General features: G+C 39.2%; 1 protein-coding gene across 5 annotated transcripts in view; it reads left to right on the top strand.

Annotated features, from left to right (window-relative positions):
• SATB1 (SATB homeobox 1) overlaps positions 1-20,070 on the top strand; it is a 70,111-nt gene extending 50,041 nt beyond the window's left edge. Inside the window, exons 9-12 of one of the 5 annotated variants that reach the window (XM_086467913.1) lie at positions 16,140-16,343; positions 16,840-16,935; positions 18,697-18,702; positions 19,556-20,070. In XM_086467913.1, coding sequence (XP_086324039.1) covers positions 16,140-16,343; positions 16,840-16,935; positions 18,697-18,702; positions 19,556-20,038 — 789 coding nt within the window. In that variant the 3' untranslated portion in view covers positions 20,039-20,070. The remainder of the gene's footprint in view (positions 1-16,139; positions 16,344-16,839; positions 16,936-18,696; positions 18,703-19,555) is intronic. The other 4 variants (XM_086467912.1, XM_009951313.2, XM_086467915.1 and 1 more) reach the window with 4 other exon arrangements.
• The last annotated feature ends 1,170 nt before the right edge of the window (positions 20,071-21,240 follow it).

The following is a 21,240-nucleotide window of genomic DNA, read 5'->3' as shown; positions in this document are numbered from 1 at the left end:
GCAGATAGAGCTGATTTGTTTCTTTCACAAAATATCGTGTTGCAGAGTCATAGTGTTTTCTGTCTCGCCTGGGTTGGAGAGAAGATTTTACGGTTTCTGTTGCGGGAACAAAATGAATGCTTAGAGAGCTCCAGGTCCTTCCTCTGCCCCATGTCTTTAACTTTTTTTACATCACTTCTCCGAAATAAAGGTTAAAACCTCAGAAAATTTCCTTAGGAATTTTTTTTAAATGAATTCTCAGAAAGGGGTTAGAAAAACTGAGTTGTTAACTTGCTTATTGCTTGATCTGGGTAGACCTAGAGAAGGGCCGGCGTTGATCCTGGCCGTATCCCACATCATTGGTATGACCTTGGTGGAATGGGTTGACTTCAGTGAATCTTGGGTTTCCACTAGTTAAAAGCAGACATCAACTTCTTGAGTCAACAAAGATGCACTGAAGAGAAACCGCTTTAAAATCTCCGAGGTGGTTCATATCAGTGTGCAATTGCCCACGGAAATCTGCGTAGAGGGGAAAAAAAACACATTAAAACCTGAAACAGTTCAAGCCAAAGAAGAAGGTACAGAATGGCAAATACTTAACTGGTAGAAGGGATTATATTGACTTCTTCAAACAGCTCCTTGGGGCTAGGCAGCCCTTTCAACACATGAGGCAAAGGCTGGATTTGTTGACACACTGATGAAAAAGTGTGCTTTCTGAGCGTGCTTTACACGTGGGGTCTAATGGGCTCCAGCTAGAGGTTCCCAGCCAGGCGGGCGGCAGCGTGAGCTGTTCAGTCACTGCTTACATTCCTCACAGAGGCTGTTTAAAGAACTGGTAGCAGCTTCAGGAAACACTGTATATTTGAGCCCTAAGGAGGGCTTCCCTGGAGGGATGTGGTGCACACCTGCCCTATGTTGGTCGAGAGTTAATGCTTAATGCTCCCACGGCCTCAGCCTGCAGCATGTCCCTCAGAGGCGTTGTTGGGGCTGGGACTGCTGAGCGCCTGGCAGGATGTGGCCCCACAGGTGGCCAGCAACAGCAAAGGGGGGTTCTTGGTTGGATGATTTTTGTCTGGTGGAAGGAGCACAAATGTGTGGGAGAAACTAGGATAAGTACAAGTTTAAATCATTAAACGTACAAATGAAAAAAGAGAGCCAAGTAGAGAAAGCTCTTTACAAAATATAAAATTCTGTTAAAGGAGCAAGACGGCACAACATAAGGAATGTTTGGTACATGTTATTGAAACTGAAAAATCAGAGTATGGAATGAATTATAATTTAGCATAATCCATAATTTTACAGTTTTCATTTTGAATTATTTATCTTATATGGTTTGATTAAAGATAAAACTGGCTGACAAGATCTTGAACATCTCTGCATGTCTTAATGATGAATTTTAAAAGTCCTCATTATAACTTCACCATCTTAAAATTTTTATTTCTATTGTCTCTATATAGCTCCTTTTATTTTTAAAGCATATTTCAGATCCGCATTGTGTATACGCGAATCCATAACCCATCAGGCTTCAGTGTTGCCTCAGTACCTCTGATTCAGTAAATCAGATCATAGGCAGCATGCTGTCATATAATAAGGTGTCTGATCCTTATTACCAGTTTGTTGATGCACAGACTCCTTCAAATTGACCATTGCAACACATGGTTTCCCCTGAAACTAGCTGTGATAATTAGCGTGGCTCTAATGAGACAGAATGTCACTGATCTTGTGCTGAACTGTCGAGTATCGACGCTACGGATGGGAACTGTCAAAGCTTGCCATCTGTGACAGAGCTTGGCATATTCCATTTGCAAGGTAGAGCATGCTCAATAGACTGTTTTTAAACAAATGGTCCATTTCTTGATTAGGGCTCTGTGTTCTGTTACCGTGGAAGACTTTATATCATAGTTAAACTTTTTTCTTTTTTTCCTTTTTTTTTTTTTTGCTGGGGTAAGCTTGTTAGGAAATGAAAACGTTACTAATTCTCAAACTGGTGCTTTCAATCTTCTGTTAGCTTTTTGGGGAGAGGTGGAGGGTTGCTGATTACATATTTATTCTTCTTCCTTTCCCCAGCTACCTTAATGCAGTTCTTCTAAGGCTAGCACTTCCACGAGGCTTTTATCTGATTATTTTTTTTTAAGCAGCGAGGGATAAGGATGGCATAGTTTTGAAGGATAGAGGAACAAAAATTAAAAAGTCTTAGATGATGTGCAGTGAGAGCACGTGTGCCTGAGATGAAAGATTGAATTGGTCAGGAGAGCTGGGCACCCAGGCTCCCGAGACCGGCCCTGCAAAATGCCGTGCAAAAAGTCCAGCACTGCTTATCATTCCAAAATATGCTTTGTTGCTTTTTATTTCCTCCTTCTCTGGCAGACCACACAGGGCTTGTTCTGAAGAACATTTTCACTAATCTGATCAGGCAGCCAAATACGCCGGGAAAACTGCTTTAATGATCCCACTAATTACCTCAAGTCAATATGAACTGTATTATTAGACTGAGGGAAAATATTCCATTAGGTCTCCCCCTTGGGAGTTTCTCCGCTTTGTGATGTCACCGAAGCCTTCGCCCTCTCGCTTGTAATTAATTTTATTTACACACGCAGGCACGCACAAGGTCACACCTGCACAACCGGAGCTGGCCAGGGAGCTAGTGGCACTCAGGCTTAATCAGATCTGTCATAATTACCATTCTGCATGTTTCTGACACACGCTGTGAAATATTTCAATTTAACTGCCGCTACCAGCACAACCAGATGTAGTGTGAGTGTGGCTGCATTGGAAATATTATTCCTCAGGATAAACTCTCTCCTCCTCCTTTTTCCTCCCACCCCCTCTCCCTTTTACAGCTAATGTGGCACAGAAGCTGATGTATCCTGTAAATCTTGAATGCAGCGCTAGATTGATAACAGCAGATTAGACAGTTTAACCACAAACAGCTTGTTCATTTTTCACAAATGAAAACCACATGTGGTGTAACTAAAATTTCAGGCCCTTTTTTTTTTTTTCCCCTCCTCTTTGGTTGTTGTTTCCTTTTGTGTTTGCATGTGTGTGTGCGCGTGTTAAGGTCTGCCTTTCACTGTAAAGGAGTGAAATAAAAGAGTAAACATATAGGGGGAAAGAGATACCGCTGCTTTGGAGATTATTTCTCCGTGACCTTTATTAAAAACCTTCCTTGCTTTGGCAAAGAAATCAGGTATGGCACGGGGGTTTTGTCTCTCACTCTGAGACTTTCTAATCTCTGGATTTTGTGCCCACTTATTAAAGAAGTCATCCTACTGTGCTGTTTTTCAAAATAACATGCCAGCAAATGCTTTGCTTTAAGAAGAGCTTCTAACCAAAAATGTAGTCTTCACTGCTACCTAAATTCAGCAGAAATAAAATTTTCTGCCAAAGATTTTCCGCCACGAATTTTGTCTCCTTGCTAGCTCTTCCCTCTACCTCTTCCTTTGGGGGAAAGATTGTTTTTAAAAAAAGAATCCTCAAAGTGTCTAGAATTTTGGCAAATGGAAAATTGACTTTTTTGTTTTTACTAAAACATTCCAGTATTTCTTATGAAAACAGATTATGCTTAGTTTTTGGGAAACTAAATGTTGTCTGTAAATTGTTTTACCTTTTTTATAAATCCATTTTTCAGCTAAATTGTTCAGCTTGTCCTGATTAAACAGCCTTCAATGCTTAGTAAGGTGGGTTTTCTGAAACCATCTACTCTTTAGTAGATCACTGTTGGCTGCTTTTCCTACACAGAGGAAAAAAAATCAACGCCATTTTGATAGAAAGTTTTAATTATAAGGTACTAAAACAATTCTTACAGCAAGGATAAAAATGTAAGTGTGCAGAATGCAATTGAGCAGATTCCCCAAAAGCTGTTGCAGGTATTGTCAGGTGAGAGGAGTAGTGCAGTGTATCCGATAGAAATTCATCAAATCTAATCAGTAATAAGACTTTCAGGGGAGGTTTTTTTAAAAAAGTAGCTTCAGTAGGACGTTGCTTTATCTATTGCCAATGATTTGTGATGCAGTGGCAATATTGAAAGTTCAGGAGACAGGGAGCTAAGACTCTGTGTTCAAAGTCAGCCAGAAGGTAAACAGGATAGTTTTTGAAAGCCACTGAAGGCACAGTTTGTAGCAGAAAATTTGGCTACATAGATGGCCCCCCAGACTGCTGCGGAGGGGGTTAAAGACCCGTGCTCGTACCACTTGGCCAGCAGTTGCTGACTGCATTACTAGTCCCCCCGAGCCAAGCTGGAGCAGGTCAGCGTAGGTGTGCCATCAGCGTCCCTTGCTGCATGGCAGTGCCACCTCCATTACTGACTCCTCGGGTCCATGCAGACTCTGAACAAAGGGGAAATTTGTCCTGGCGGTGCAGCCAAAACCCTGGACGTGTTATGGCTGCAGATGTCTCAAAAATGGGTCTGGAGTAAGGCAAAGAGGAGGGTAGGAGGGCTCATGTTGGAAGAGAGAATGCTGAAACGAACCATCAGGATTCTTGCAAGGGTCTGGAAATCAAGCTCTTGTTTCTTCGCAATACTATTTGAAAAATGTCACGCAGTTGGGAAGCACTGGATTGCCAAAAGAAAAAATGCGTGGCACCCTCTCCCACCTCCTTTGAGTCTTTTATTTTTAGTTTTTCTTTCCTAGGTAGAGGTGTTTCGGTTCCTACACTCCAGATGCATGAATCAGCTCTTCCCCAGGCATCACCTGCTGTCTGCCTGACAAGAGGTGCTGTTTCTGGCAGGATGGATTTTCTTAATCTCTCTTCCCGCTTCCTGTATCCCCACCTTCTGTTTTGTTTTCCTCTCGCCACCTTCATTAATTTCTGTTGTTATAGCTCTCCTCTTAGCCCTCCTTTGATTTTTTTTTCCCACCTCATTCCTCTTCTGTATGTACCCTCGCTAGCCATTCTTGCTCCATCTACCCCTTTCTCCTATCCTACTGCTGTCCCTTATGTGCCAGAGCTTCACCTAGGACATCCCACAACACCCAGCTGCTTTGCACAAGAACCAGCCTGTGCATGGGCACAACGTGGGCATCACGTGCCCTTGGGCATTGCAAGGTGGTGGGGAGCCAAGGGCTGGTCGCCAGCACTGCCGGCTTCGTGGGTGAAACATCGTTCCTTTCCCTGCATGGCGACACAGATTTAGCTGGGAAAAGAACTGTGTTCTTGATTTCTCAGATTTCTCATGCCTTTTGTGGGCAGATCACTGATTCAGGAGGCTTTTGAAGATTCAGTGTATCAGTGTTTTAATGCAAAGAAACTAAAACACTATTAAAAAAAAAAAAAGGGGGGGAAGTCTGAGCGAGCTGTACGAGAGTTAATGACGTACGGAAATGAAAACAAAGCTGTAGTGCCAGAGCCGAGGAGGAGGCTGAGGAGTCAGTGAGCAGCCCGTGGTTCCCAGCACTGGGGGAAGCAGGGTACCAAGTAAACAGTGCAGAAAACAAAAGCGAGCTCAACCCGTAACTAAACAGGAAATGACAGGGTAAAATTCCTCCCGAAAAAACGAGAGCTGCTAAACACGTTACTGCAAAGAATAAAAGCGTCTTATGCTAACACAAACGTACAGTAGCAGTCCGAGAAGTGGTATGTGACCAGTTACAGTTCGGGTGAAGGATTGTTGGGAAAAGGAAGGAGTAAAAAATAATAGATGTGTGTTTTCTCCTTGAATGTTAAACTGGATAATTCAAAACACATGAGACCTGAAAGAATGTTACAGGATTTCTAGGTGCAAGATAAGAAAGGAGACAATGTTTTTTTCCAGATAATTTTAAATTTCACTGTTCCTTATAATTTTTCATTGTGTCCATTTTTTTATTTTCTTCAAATTTAACCTCTAACTCAAACTTCAGATTTTTGGTTACGAATTACCCCAAACTGTTGACATATAATGAATAGGCTAGGGAAAGCATTCAGCAAGCTAAGTGGGGAAGAATTCTGATTTGCAAATATTTATCTAATTCCAAATCTGCCAGATTTTATCTGAAAACACATTGTTATTCAGTGGCCATCTCATTTTTATTCCTGTGCAGTGTCGTGTTGCCTTACTTCAGGATGGCATTTTAGAAGCATATGAAAATAGTTTTCAGGATCTTTGTAAAAATGTTTGGACTGAGTGGTCCTTAGCAGAATTCCCTGAAGTTTTGGACCCCAACTGAGTGAGATTTGCACACATATCAGGTATGTCTGTGGGTTTACTTAGGTGACTAGGTATTTTGCTGAGCCTGCTGCTTAACATCTCTAGTACACATAACATGCAAGAGAAAGCTCTACAGATATAGGAACTTTCCACTGTTTATATAAAAACGGTTATTTTAAAAAAAAAAAAAGCCATGAAGGGCTTAAATGAGATTCTTTTTATTTTTGCTCTTGGGCAGCCAATTTATTTCACCTCTGAGAAATCATTTGCTACTCTTACTTAATATGAGGAGAGAGTCTAGTTAAAGGGATTGATCCTTTTCACCTGGTGAATGGGACGGAGGGATCAGGGCAGGAAGAAGTGTGACTGCTCCATGTAGTGCCTGATTTAAGGGCAAAAGCTGCTGCCTGGGAATACAGCTGGGGCTGGGGCTCAGCTTGGCTGACACTTCTCTTGGCCACTGAGGGAACATCTAACACCGAGCCCTGCTCTCTCTAGGAGCTTTTCCCTTGTGACTGTTCTTGTCCCCATCCTGACGGCAAATGACCTGAAAACACTCTTGTGTTGGTTCCCACCCAGGAGGGAGAAACCTGATCTCTCCAGCTTCCCTTTTGATCCACTTTCCTATTCTTTTAAGGCTATGGCCCAAGCAACCATGCTTCAAGTAGGAGTATTTTAGCTTTCTAAGGGCTTCACTGCCTTTATTTTCCCATGTGTGAGACATATGCTTCTGGCTGCTCCCTTCTCATTTGCTCGGAGGCATCTGTCTTTCACAGGTATGGATTTTGAAATTTTTTTTAAACTCCATTGAGATAATGGGTCTTACTAATTTTCTGACTGTTTCTGTGGTTAACAAAATCTGGAGGAAAATTTCTTTTCAATTTACTTAAGACTCCCCTCACCTTTATCAGAGCATTAAGCATTCTTCGTTACAAAACTTGAAAGCCACAGAGCCAGCTGAACTGCAAAAGACAAGTTAAAAGAAATTTTCTCGGAATATTTTAAATGTCTAATTCAAATCTATATGAAAACATTTAGTTAGGCCGTAAAAATGTGAAGGGGTGTCTGAGAATGGATTTGAGCTGTGTATGTTTTGGAACGATGTCACTTGTTGGAACATCTTGTCAGCTGAACTGAATTTACAGTGAAGTCCAAATATCAATGAGCCCGTGATTCCTAAGTGTGTGGTAGATCTTCCCCTGATCCAGAATGAATTCTGGAAAGAAAAAGCGTGTGACAAGAAGCGAAAGATTTAAATTATTCCTTCTGGTAAATTATTATCTTTTTTAAAAAAATAAGTCTAACAATGTGGTATACACGCGTATAAGTAATTACGGAAGTGACACTTCGGCCCTCTGGCCTTTTTACTGGAGGTCTTTCCCCCAAAGCAACTATTAAATCTCTGTAAACAACATAATAGTAAACATTTGCTGTTCACTTGTACATTGATAGTAGTAAAAAAGATTTTTAAGATTGCGAGACTATTAAAGACTCTTTAACTAAACTGCAGATATAGCTGCCATACAAAACTTGATTGCATGTTTAAGAAAAAAATAAATATGGGCTATTAAGGGTCGTGGTTGGATTTAGGGTTGTATTTGCTTTCAAGGGAAGCATCGGTATTGCAGTGAAATCAGTACTTCTCTCTACTTAAATAAAAGATAAAGGGCCATATATTACCAGTCATCCTCTGTGAAACCCACTGACCCACTTTATGTGCCTGTACTATAAAAGGTAATGTACCAGACTAAGACTGACTTATTTAATAATTAGCAGTTGGTTTTTCTCATTTAGATTTTTTTTATTATCGTTAAGTCCATTTTTGTCACGCGTATCTCATGGTTACAATGCCAATTGAGTTGTGTGTGTGAAAGAGGAAGGATCTGGAGTAGAGGAAGGCAGAATAAAGGTTCACCCACTTTTTTTTTTCATCTATTACTTTTTCCCCTTCTTTTTACATATGGATGTAGTTGCATTTTATGTAAGATTTTCAAAGGCATGCATATTATGTTTTTGATTAGGGCTTGTGCCTATCTATCATTGCTAGGCAATTGAAGGCAATACTGTAAAAAACACACATTTGAACAGGGAAAAGAAAGGTAGAGGAGGCTGAGAGTAGAGAAACCAAGCTTGGGAGAAGGCCTTCATTTAGATTATTCGATTCCCTCTGTACTCAACTAAAAGGTAATGATACTTAGGTTTTCAGTCAGCTTTAGAGTTACAGGTTAGGTTTTTCCTTTCCTATGGAGCTGGTGGTACATCTCAAGTGCTCATACACAGGGAATGTACCTAGCAGTATTGTTACAGCATCAGACCTTAATCCAACAAGTTTTTCGGTAGCTCTGGCTCTTAGCCACTCACCGTAGCTCCTGGTAGAGGGAGAGGCCTTAAACGACAGACAAGACTGTGGGAGCAGGACCACAGCTGTCCAGGTCATTTTGTTCCTGTACTTGTTTGCTGCTTGTTGTTGAATTTTAGAGGTTGCTTTAGCAAGTTTCGTTTTCTTACTTATTTTTTTTGGATGTTTAAAAGAATAGAAATATGTATTTAATTTTTAAGTGCTGCAGCTAGAGAGAAGAAAGGGCAGGGAGAAGAAGAGACATTAGGAATCCTTTTTCCCTAATATATCACCAAAAATTGTGGTGAAATGCTATCAGTACCTCTGCTGCCTGTTTGGCCATTTGTTTTTCACAACCCGGAGAAAAGGTGGAGATAATATCCAGACAGGTGGATGGTTGGATAAGAAATTTAAGGAAATGGCATAATCTGTTCCAGTATTCTTCAAAGGAAGTTTTTCCTGCTAGTGAAGTTTACTTTTCTTCTGAAAAGCCCTATGAGGTTGTGGGGGTTTCAGTTTGTTTGTTTTGCTAAAGCTCATCTATTATGATAGCAGATACAGATTTGCTTAAAATTCACATCTGGCTTCCCCTTTCAATGTTCTAGTAATGAAAGCCAGTAAAATAGATAAACCAGAAATATCTGAAGATAAAGGACAGCTTCAGGTTTCAAACTTCCTCTGATTTAGGGGAATGCTCAAAGGCAAAGCCTGAAACTTAAGGCTGATTAGTGTAAATTAAATACTAAGGCAACCATCTTTCTGGAAACATTTATTATCACTTTAGGCCACATCTCAAGAAGTGACATTTGTATTCTGGTATCTCTACTCATCTTCTGGAACAGGCTGAAAACCAGCTTTTACTTCGTGCATTAAAGAGACTCAATTTTGTGAGAAAAACAGGAAAATCCCAAATTATTGGAACATTCATAGCAGTTTTTAAAATGACTGAAAATTATGTTCTTCACAGAAGTCAGTGCTTAAAATTACTTGAAAATATAAGCCTAACTGAAAAGATTTTCACTAACAAATGTGTTGGTCAGTATAAAAAACCTACCAAGTCTGGTAGATCATTAATTTTCCTAAAATTTTATAAAAACATGCAGTGACCTTTCTTTTCATAGACTTCAGTTCTTCTGTGAAGCATTTAGGTCTATTCAGCTTTGCATAGGAGATAACCAGGACACTTTATGTATTTTAGGAAAGATAAACCTACAGTCAGAATAAATTTTCCTGCAGTCAGGAAATTCCAGAAGAACATTTAAGGCTAAACCAGACCATTCTTGTCATCTAGGCTTGTTCCCATATCTGAACCCACAGGTATTTCACCCAGAAAGAAGTCAGATTAAAGTAATCTCAGCCTGAAAATAAATTGTGAATTAAATGCCCTGTTCTTACCCTGTGGTATTTTTCTGGATAATACAAATGTAACACAAATGGCATTTCCCAGATAAATTAAAGCAGCATCCGCTGTTACTTATTTGTTGTATTCGTTTGTGCTGAGGTGACATTTGTTTATTTTGCTTCTCAATGCCACATGTATGAGCTTACTGATTCAGAACTCCTTGAATTTTTGATCCTGTTGAATACTGTGAGAAATCTTAGTTGAAGGGTTTAATGTGTTTTCCAATCAATGTGTAGGGGAAATTTGGCCTTATCAATTTAAATGCTGGAGATGCTTTCATTGCATTATGGAAAAATCTTCTCTAAGCAGAGATTATTCTTAAGAACTTCATAACATTTAAAGGTTAATATGTTAGGTAAAGAACAATATCTTAAGACAAACATTTTTATTACAGGACATGAAGGGATAGTTCTGATTAAATTACATGATTATTTGAATGGGAAAGAAGACAAAGTGCATCATTTCTTGCCCTCAACTTTAATGCCTTTAATCAAATAATGACCTTCTGGAAATAGTTAATTTTAAGCATTTGGAAAGATCAATACCACTTTGCCACCAAAAAATGGCCCAGATGATGAAATTTGATGTATTTAAAGTACCATTTCACCCTTTTAACCTAGTAAATAATTTAAAATGCTTTCAGTACTCCTTTGCTACCATTATGTATCTCGTTCAAAGTATTATGACTTTTTCAAAAGCAACCTTTCTGTGCAATGAGCAGCTTACAAGTTTAATACCGAAGACTAAGACTATATGCACATACTGTAGTGGTGATGTTGGTCTTTTTTCTTCTCTTTTATACGTGGATTCTGTTTTGAAAAGAAATGGAAATACTTTGATGAACGCAGCCATTTGGAACAAAAATGAGATTTGTAAAGCAAGTTGGATGTCTTTTGAAGGGAAAAAGTCAATATTTAAAGTTTAGTCCATGAGTTCTTTTCCTTTGTTTTGTCTATAAGCTTTTGTGTTAAAGGTGAAGGATTTGGGTTGCTCAGACAATTAAGAGCCCACTTTACCAAGTGTAATTTCATATCTGTGTTCTATAAACTGGAGTGCCTTCAGCATCGTAAATACAAAAAAATTGCCCTCTATTAGCATGTTTGTGGGCAGATTAAAAACAGTCTTCATTAGCATAAGTAACACTTACGGATTCTTTTAAAAGTAGAAAATTATTTGCTGAATGATAAATTGCTAGCTTTATACTTAGTTGCTGAAAATGTGCTCATTCAAAATGCCTACTTTAGTTTACTCTACAATGCTCTTTTTTTTTTGAGTTGGAAGTACTGTTTAATGGATTATGTACTTAGTCTTTGTTCACAGGAGATGCTGAAATGCAATTCACACTTTCTGCTAAAATGTTTGTATCAAATACCTCCCTATTTAGACTGATTTCTTTTAACGCCATATACTTTTATTATGCTATATGCCCCAGAGAATGATACAAAATAATCTTAGGTATACTATACCAAAGAAAAACTGTTCATATCTTAGCACTGATACTCTAAAATGTTTTGCCTTCTAGATTCAAATTACAGCTCTCCTAAAAAATGTTGGAGTCTTTGTTAGTTAATCTGTAAGAAATACTCATCCTTTCGTAAATTATGATCACTATAACAAATTCACCAAACAAAAGAGTTCAGTTGCTCCACCTTGGAGCCCTTTTTTCCCAGACTAGATGTGTTTGTTGCTGATTTGGAAAGCTTTGCCCAGAGAGCATCTTTCATGATTGTAATACTACCCTCTTTGATCTAGTTAGAGTTGGTATTTACACTTTAAGTGTAAATTTCAATTATCTTTTTTTTTTTTCTTTTAACAAGAAAGATACCAGAATACAAAAATAGTTTATTAGAAACTCTATGTGAAAGAGCAGAAGATTTTATTTAAGCACAGCACAGGTCAGACTGGAGAGAATAGCATTTGGATACATAGATAAAATGCATAGATGCTGTCTTTAAAATAAGCATGCTCATGGATCTTGCAGAGTCTAATGTTTGGCAGTTATCCTCTTTGCGCTTTTCCTGCAATAGTTTGGCAGTTAGGCTTTCACAGGTTTTTTCCCTTTAATGTCTAATGTTTCTTTACTAAATCCCTATCAGAAAACCAGACAGAAGACTCTTATTTATTTTAAATATCTTAGGTTTAGCATAGTTTTTTTTTTTTTCACCATTTTCTTGCTTACTGTAGCAAGACCTTTGCAGATGGTACTTGGTTACTTGAAAGTGCATAACAGTATTTTCTTTGTAGCAGATGGATTTAAGACTTTTAGTTCCCAATAAATGTAGGTTTACAATACATAACTTTACAGGATTTGTGTTGTATATAACAGGTTTGAACATATTATCTCAGAATTCATCTGCATGGCATTTTCAGCTTATCCAGGGCCCATGCCAGTATTTTAAGTAATAGGAAGAGCATAGTGATTGATAGCAGCTAAAGGCGTGATTTTGAATAGAAACAAAGGTTTTAGAACAGAAGGTGTCAAATTAAACTTTGTCAGTTTGAAAAGTAGTAACATCCTGAAAGTTCTCCAAACATATTTACATGTGGCTAATGTTTATATTTTGCTTTGTACTCTCTTTATATTCAGTGTAATGTTGCCTGGCAAATTTACTCTGTTTTAAAATCAAGATTGTTCCCAATGTCATTGCAGAGTTTTGGGGGGTTTGCCTTGCTGCATAGATGTATCAGCTTAATTATTTTAAGGCTTTTTTTTTTTTTTGACAGTGTACTATATATGCTCTATAAACTGGTTGTGATCTAATCTGAGTTATAAATATTTCCTTATTATTTTGTGGTCCTTTCCACTTCCTGTAAGACTATAAAGAAAAAAAAAAAAAAGCCAGCAGTGGCCCAAGCCCTCTTTCAGAATAAATTGTTTTAACTAGACAGAAATTGCTCTAGACTTAAATAAGTATAAGGAGAAAAATCAGTCTTATTACATTCACTTGTAGATTCAAGTGCATTTACACCAGTTCATAGTTCTTTAGCTCAAATGGAAACAAAACTTACAAATTTTACAGAACTTAAAATTTGCCATTAGGAAAGTCTATATGATTGGTTTTCCTAAAATTTTACAAAAACATTTCGTACATTCACACTTAGCTGACTTTTATGAATGAGCTTTGTGTCATATGCAGAATTCTGAACCTGAAGCTAAACATAATACTTATGGTTTTGTTTGTTTGTTTTGAACAAAAAGCATATTGGTAGAAATTCTTTCACCTCTTAACAAAATAACCCCCCACAGCTTCTGTTACTGCCCATTCACTGTCTCTTCTGAGAATATTTGTGAGATTAACTTTCATAAATATTTTCAGAAATAAACCATGAAGACCAAAAAGTTGTTTCTATCCTTTAGAAGAATTCAGCTGGTTGTTTCCATGTTGCCCATCATATGTTTCATCAGAGTATTTCTACTTCTCTAAAAACATGACAAACTCAGTGGAAAAGAGACATTTTGGTAGAATAGCAGTCTAGTTTGTGTACTGTCTCAGAAGCATCTGATTTCAGTATCTCAAAATCACTGCTTCCCTGCAAGGCTAGCAGAGACATGCTTCAGGTTACAATTCATCAAATCATTTTTAGATAAGGAATTAGAAGCATTATTTCAGTGCAAAAGTTGATAGAAAAATACTGGAAATACAATGTTAGGCATCAGTAATTAATACAAATAAGTTCTGATCTAGTAAATATAGAACCATAAAAGACAGTAAGAGTAGAAGGAATTTCTTAGTTAACAAAAGCTGTTGTTGTGAAATACGTTTAATCAGCATAAAATGTGATTACTTGGGAATTATTTTTACTACTGGACATTTGAAAAGTTTCTACTGTCTTTTTTCAAAAAACCCCCCTGATTCACATGTTCATCAGACAAAATATGCACAGCTTCCAAATGCATGGTGTAATTTCTTTTCCAGTCTGTCTTTATACCTTAGAGATTTGTCATGGGAGGGGACAGGTTGTCTTGTCTTTTTTTTTTGCTCTCACCAAACTGCTGTGATAGTCAGCTCTGCTCTCTCTTTCACCACCCTTAGAAAGAGGACCAACAGTTTCAATGTGAAGCAGTGCAGACTCCAGACAACCAAAGGATAATTTTTATGCCTCAGGGCAGGCTGGGTTTTTTTTTGGTTTTGTTTTGGTTTTGGCTTTTTAAATTAAAAATTTTATAACTGCATTTCAATTAAAAGAATTAGATTTGTTTCTCTTCATCTTCTTCTCTCCTCTATCCCCAACAAACTACTTATGCTTTCTGGTTTCACTTCTTCTAACTCACTGCAGAAAACTAATACTGCTGTTAAGCATAATCCAGCACATGTTGCCATGGCGGGGGGGGGCAGAGAACCATGAGCAACGTGTCAGTTTTGTTAGGGGCAGGGAGAGTCCGTACATTAACCTGCTAACACATCCCAGGGTGCCTTCTGACGGGGAGGGAGAGTCCACAGACCCTTGCTACTGTTTTAAAAACATGCCATACGAATTCAGCTATGTAAATATATGTGCTCTATATGAAGGTGTTTGGCCACATTTCCCAGTCAGCTTACTAAACCCTAGGGCAATACCTGGCACCCACCCTTAGCACGTGGTCAAGGACTGGGGTGTGCTTCATCCCCAGAGCGCAGGGGGGCCCTTCTGCTGCCGCTACTCCTCTCCCCTACCTCCCTAGCACACCTAGTGAGCACCCAGTGGATTTTGGTCCCATTTTAATTTTTGCTTTCTTAGCTCTGATACCACCATCTCTCTACATTTGTCATTTTGATTATTTCTGTTTCCTGGGGGCATTTTCTCCCATTTGTTCAGTTTTCCACTTCTATCCAAGAGAATATACTTCAAATTTTTATACACACCTCACTAAATATTTTCGCATACAATATGAATGCATTAGGATTATTTGTTTACTTTCACCTCTTCCTATTGTGGCAATATTTTTACACTGCATTTATTAACTGTTAGCTGAAGATATGAATGTTTTCAAGAAAATACATATCTATATTGTATCTATGTATATATTGTATCTAATAGTAAACTGGTCTAGATAAACCGTTTTTCAACTACCAGTACATAAAAAAGGATCTAAAAGCTTCTGTACATTTATATTATTTGTTGATTCAATAAAATGTCACATTATCTTTCCTACAGCATTAAGAAATAAAATTGCATGGACCTAGTTTTGAAAACAGATCCTTGAAGCTAAAAGAGAGGAAGTATGCATGTTTTATACATGTAATGTTTTGTTTCTAAATTTTAATATATCAAAAAATTGCTGCTGGTGCACACTATGCTAGATAGAGTGTTTGTACTTCTTCTAAAACTACCTGTGCCCAATTAAGAAAAAAAATCCTCAATTCAATTTTAAGAAGACCTAAGAAAGCAATTGTTAAATTTTCAAGATGAACTTATATGCCTCTCTTAGAAGCAAATTCACAACCACTGCCGTTCTTGCAGGGGATTCTGTAGCCAGCTTCGTAGTATGTATACCAAAACCACATTTGAATTAGAGTAGGTAAGCTCTTAGGCAACTTGCTGTCCTGTGATGTGGAAACGGTATAAAGGGTATGTCAGGACCTTGAGCATATCTTGCTCCACCCCAAGCCCTAATAGTGTACATAAAGCTGAGTGACTGTTTTTTTCTGGGTCTATGAGAAAACCCCTGAATATTCACCTGCAGAGGCACCTCTACTTGTAGCAGATAGGAAGAAGATGTTATTACTTGACCGCATCTAGTCAAAGGATTCCTGTCTTTTGAAAGGATGTTAGGGAGCTCCTCTACTGCTATGACTTACATTAGGCAGCCCTACAGTCGAGGCAGATATCTGAAGTACTTTCTTGTTTTGAGTAGTAGTACCAAGATTTTAAAAATTGCTCAGCAGACAACCTGCTGGCTCCTGAAACACGAGGTCAATGCTCTTGGATGGGTGTAGCCTTGCATGAAAGGAAATAGACAGCAGAGAGAATATACTGGTGTCTGTGAAACGCCTGTCCTGCAAAGGGGAGTGTGTAAGGGATTCTACCTCCATCAACCGGTTTGTTTCTAAGCAAACAAACAGCAGTGCTGTGGTGTGGGACCAAGGGGAAGGTGCTTTCCAAAAGGCTGGTGGTTGGCAAGGGTCTGTGAAATAGCGCAGCAGCCTCTCAGTGTATCGGTATTTGCTTTGCACCCAGCCTGTACAGTGAAAGTCCTTTCCTACCAGGGGAGAGCGTGAGAGAATGCAGCACCTCTAAAGTACATTTTGCCCTTGTTTTGCCCCTCGTGAAGTGAGGAAAAAAACTAATGTTTTGCTGGTGTTATCTTCAAGGGGTGGCTCTGTGAGCTGTTACGTTGGAAAGAAGATCCCTCACCAGAAAACAGGACCCTCTGGGAGAATCTCTCCATGATCCGAAGGTTCCTCAGTCTTCCTCAGCCTGAACGCGATGCCATTTATGAACAAGAAAGCAATGCAGTTCATCACCATGGTGACAGGCCTTCCCACATTATCCATGTGCCAGCAGAACAGATTCAGGTTAGTTTACCTTGGCCAATCCCGTAGAGCGCTAAGTAAATAAAAGCTTTAAAAGGAGCAAAGGAAATTAGTGTTTCTTTCCTCCCAGCCAGGCTAAATGCAGGTCTCGTGGTACGAGATAAGAGCGCGCTGCTGTCCGCCACCAGAGTTGAAAGGAGAGCGTGCAGCCACCCATGGGTTTTGTTTCGGTTCAGCAGTTTCTCGCATGGACGTGGTGGCGCAGGGGCACCTGCATGCTGGGCAGGATGAGCCTCCGTGCTGGCTGTCCCTGGCTAGGCAGGCGTCAGGACCGAAAGGCAGCCCAGTTTTGCACCAGTTGTCAAACACCTTACCGGCAAAGCGGGAGGACCTTGTTGCTCTGCTGTTGAAAAGCTAAGCTTGAACCCTCAACAGCAGTGTCTCACCCTGGGTAGGAGTGAAGGGAAGGGGATTCCTCATCCCACTTTAACCCCAGTTGAGGCTGGGGTGAGTGAATGTTTGTTTGTTTTTCCTTCAGAGCCCCTCTCCCACCACCCTTGGGAAAGGAGAGCATAGAGGCGCTTTCTTACCAGGCCTGCTGACCACTGGACCTTGGCTGGGTGCTGCTCCGCAGGTGAGCCGGCACAAGGGCACCGTGTCAAGGAGAGAGAGGAGGGGATGCAGGACCCACGCCATGAGGCTTGGAAACAGCCGCCCTCTGCTCCCGGGCAACCCCGGTGGCGCCCCCTCCTCGGGGGGCTGCGCTCACCCTTTGCTCACATGCTCGCGCTGCGAACCGGGAGCGTGGCTGGCTGTTTTGCTAAATACTGTAGCCCGGGTCGGCAGTGTGGACTGCTGTCTCTCTGAGCTGGGGACTCTTTAACCCCTTCTCATGAAAGACCTGAGGTCAGCCTTTTAACTGCTTGCTCTTAAAGGGTGGATATTACCCCATGCTTTCCCAACCTCAGCTAAGAGCCAGTTCATCATTTGTATTACCTATACAGAAAAATATTTACAAAGCTAAGAAGGATAGAGTTATCTCACAGCCAGAAACAACACGAGTGTATATTAAAGATAAAGCAAACTGAATAAGACAATCCCTTAGGATATCAAGTACAAAAATAATTGTGAAAGCCTGGAAACTTGCTGTTTGATTTAGCAAAAAGAGAGAGAAAGATCTATATTAAGTAATAAAACAGCACTTGTTTGAAAATGTACATTGTTTTTAATAAAATCGCTTCTTAAGGGGATAAAAGGAGAAGCTTATGCACAGTATAAACAGTCAACCACTATGCCACTTACTTAGATTTTCTTGCCTTGTTGATAAAAGTTGTGTGTTTGATCTCACAAATATTATTCACATAAGCAGTTGCATTGTAATCTCTTAATATGACTTGTAAGAGTAAGGATTGGGAGATAGGGCCTGAGTTTTGTCTCTGCTCTTCTACATGGTAATTGTTGTAGATGCATAAATATGTAGCTAAGACATAAGTTTTCAAACTGTATATATAAAGCCTCCAGTCTTGTAAGAATTTAATGTGCTGGGAGTAGTCTTGAATCTCTTTGGGACTGAAGCCTTGAATGGGACTGCTCATAGACCATAAAATATGAAAGGATGTGAATAGGGATGAGGCAAGAGCCCTAATTCCACTACCATCTGTGTCAGATCTTACAATAAGATCACTTAAAGCGGTGGCTTCTAAACCGGCTGTTGAGACCTGTGCGAAGTCTCCACAACCACAAGTGGCACTGCAAAGTGGGCAGAATTAGAATTCCTCCAGTATTTATACTGTTCGTACAGTATTTTGTGCTTCTTAGGGTCTGCAAGTGAGCTGCAACTGGAAGCTTGGAAACCACTACTGACACGCCAAAAATTGTTGAGGGGAGACTCGCAAAGGGAAATGAAATGTAGTGATAGCAACTGCTTGTTTTGCTGCTGTTGTTTTTTAATAATAACTGGTGGTTTGTACCATACGACAAGAAATTTGCTGATCCAAAATATCTTACTAACCAATGCTTCCTGTGCTGTGAAGCAAAAGAATTGTCAACAAAACCAGTAGTGATAAATTTACTTTTGATTTTAAACATGATCTTATAGTGTACTGTACTCTGCTGGTGGATGAGAAAAACATTTCTGTCCCTAGGGCTCAGTGCCTCACCTTTTAAGAATGTTTCTGAATCCATGCTTGCAAAACTTCATTTTAAGCTCTTGTTAATTATTTACATCATGATTTGCTTTATCTTATTCTTCTGATGTGCATACTGGCTCATTTTTATTGCCTGAGTTTTTGGAATGCAGCATGTTCCCTTCTAATAATAATAGTTCAACTTATTTAGAGCTTTGCATCTTAGTGCTTTATAAATATTAACTAAATAATCCCCAGCACAAACACAGAAGCAGGTAAATATATTTGTTCCTTGTTTATACGTTGGGATACTTGAACACAGGTAAGACAGACCCTCTCTGAGACCAAAGGCAAGATAGGTCGGAGCCAGAAGGGGAAATACAGATTTCCTACCTCCAGGTCTCTTTGTCCTTGCCAAGGCTGGGTTTGGCAGCGTGGCGTTAGGCGCTTCCAGCTAACGCATTCTGTCGTAATGTTTGCAAGTTTGACGAGACTTCAGTGCATGCTGAGGTCAGATCAGCAGTGGGATAATTCTGCATTTAGCTAAAATGCTCTCCTTTTCCCTCCTCCCCCCAGTCCCTTAGTCTAGCCGTTGCTAGAGATTTGCAGCCCTTGGTTTTGGGCAGCAGCTGCTGCTGCTGGCAGAGCTCCTGTGCGTTTGCCCTCATCTGGCACTTTTCTCACTTTGCCCTTGCTACAGTTCTGGCTAAGCTGGTCAAGTTAATCCTATACTATATCACCTACTTAGCATTTTGTCTTGTCTGCACTTGACTCATGGAGCATGTTCATTACATTTGTCAGCTAAACTGCACCGATGTCATGTCATCGGCACTTTCAGTCAGACAAAGCCAGAGTGTTCCTTCCACCTCTCTGTCCGTATCCCACCATCCCTTTATCCCTCGTCTCTGCTCACACACATAGACACATGTGAAGCGTGCAGTTACCGACATATTTTAATTCTGGGCCTTTTTTGGGTTTTTTGTGTTTTTTTTTTTTCTTTTTGTTCTTTAAACTTAACTAAGCCTTTGTTTATAGTTTTGCAATTTCCCCCTGCCCCAGATTTTCTTGGTAACATAAAATATAAACAAGAATACATATGCCAAAAAAATGCTGTGCTTTGTCTTGCAGCAGCAGCAGCAGCAACAGCAACAACAACAGCAGCAACAGCAACAGCAACCAGGTCCCAGACTACCCCCAAGGCAACCGACAGTAGCATCACCAGCTGAATCTGAGGATGAAAATCGTCAGAAACCCCGACCGCGAACAAAGATTTCTGTTGAAGCCCTAGGGATCCTACAGAGTTTCATACAAGATGTAGGCCTGTATCCAGATGAAGAAGCAATCCAGACTCTCTCCGCTCAGCTTGACCTGCCCAAGTACACCATTATCAAGTTCTTTCAGAACCAGCGATATTATCTCAAGCACCATGGGAAGCTGAAGGACAATTCTGGTTTGGAGGTGGATGTTGCAGAGTACAAGGAAGAAGAGTTGCTCAAGGATTTAGAAGACAGCATCCAAGACAAAAATGCAAACACGCTTTTCTCAGTTAAACTAGAAGAAGAGTTATCGGTAGAAGGGAACACAGAGATTAATGCTGAATTGAAAGACTGATCTAAAAGTATTATTTTCTTTCAACAGTGCCACTGGTATTTACTAATGAAATGAAAATTCCATCTTGCGTTCTGTCAAAAACCTTTATTATTCATTGTTTGGCCAATGAATCTTCCAAAACTTGCACAAAAGTTGAAAAAAGGATAATGCAGACTGCACTAGATGTTTTACTCTGTTTTACAAACTGCTTCGCAGCAACAGATGAAGCGTTAAGGATTGTTTGATATTAATTTGTGTTCACTGGATACACTGTGAGTGTACCCAATAAGCATGATACCAGTGATTTTGATTCTGGAGCCTTCAGACAAGCATTACAACTTTTGTGATTTACTGTTTTTTGTTTCTGTTTTGTTCTTGTTTTTTAATTATTACTGTAGCACTCCACACTTGATCTTTGGAAACTCACATTTATTTAAAAAAAAAAATAAAATAAAAAGAGTTTGTTACTCTTGTTCTATTGTATGTTACAAAAGAACTATAGACTGTGGAATGCAGTTTAAAGATAACATATGCCAACAAATGCCTTGTATTATATGGCACTGCCGTAATTCAAATTTGTTTTCTTTTGGAAATAAAGGTCACTGTATTTTTTTTTCCATTCTCATTATTACATGGTTTTAAAGAAAATGAAAAAGAAAATGTGAAACACAATTTAGTCCTCATTATTTATTTGTAGATCCTGCAGCATCATGTTGTAATTAATTTTTTTGGAAGTTTCCGTTAAATGTAATATTGCTTCTCTTGTTATCATACTGATTTTTTTTTTCTATTTATAAATGTATTTTGATGGGCAGTAAAACAAAGTGTCTTAAAAGTTTTAAATAGAGAAAATGTGCTTTACACAGTTGCCTATAAAAAGTGCTCTATGTTATCCAAGCAATTCATACTATAAGCTTCACTCTTATTGTTGTATGCAATTTTTACTATCATGCAAATAAGCTTAGGTAAATAAAACTAATAGATCACCTTAGAAACTTATGCAATTAATGTGAAAATAATTGATGTTTGCAATGTGTCTTCCTTTGGTTTACAATCAATTTTAAAGCTACAGCTGTATAAATTTTCTGTATAAAGGTGTATTTCTTTTTTATGAGTTTATTGCTATGAAAACACCAGTTATTTTGTTACAGCTGGCTGTTTTTATAAGTGTATCACAATTTTCTTTATGCAGAAATGTTCTGACTAGGAGTGGTTATTGACTG

This window comes from Leptosomus discolor, chromosome 7 (assembly GCF_034619465.1).
Source record: "Leptosomus discolor isolate bLepDis1 chromosome 7, bLepDis1.hap2, whole genome shotgun sequence".
NCBI classification, from domain to species: Eukaryota; Metazoa; Chordata; class Aves; order Leptosomiformes; family Leptosomidae; genus Leptosomus; species Leptosomus discolor.
This window is presented reverse-complemented; position numbering and strand designations above follow the sequence as displayed.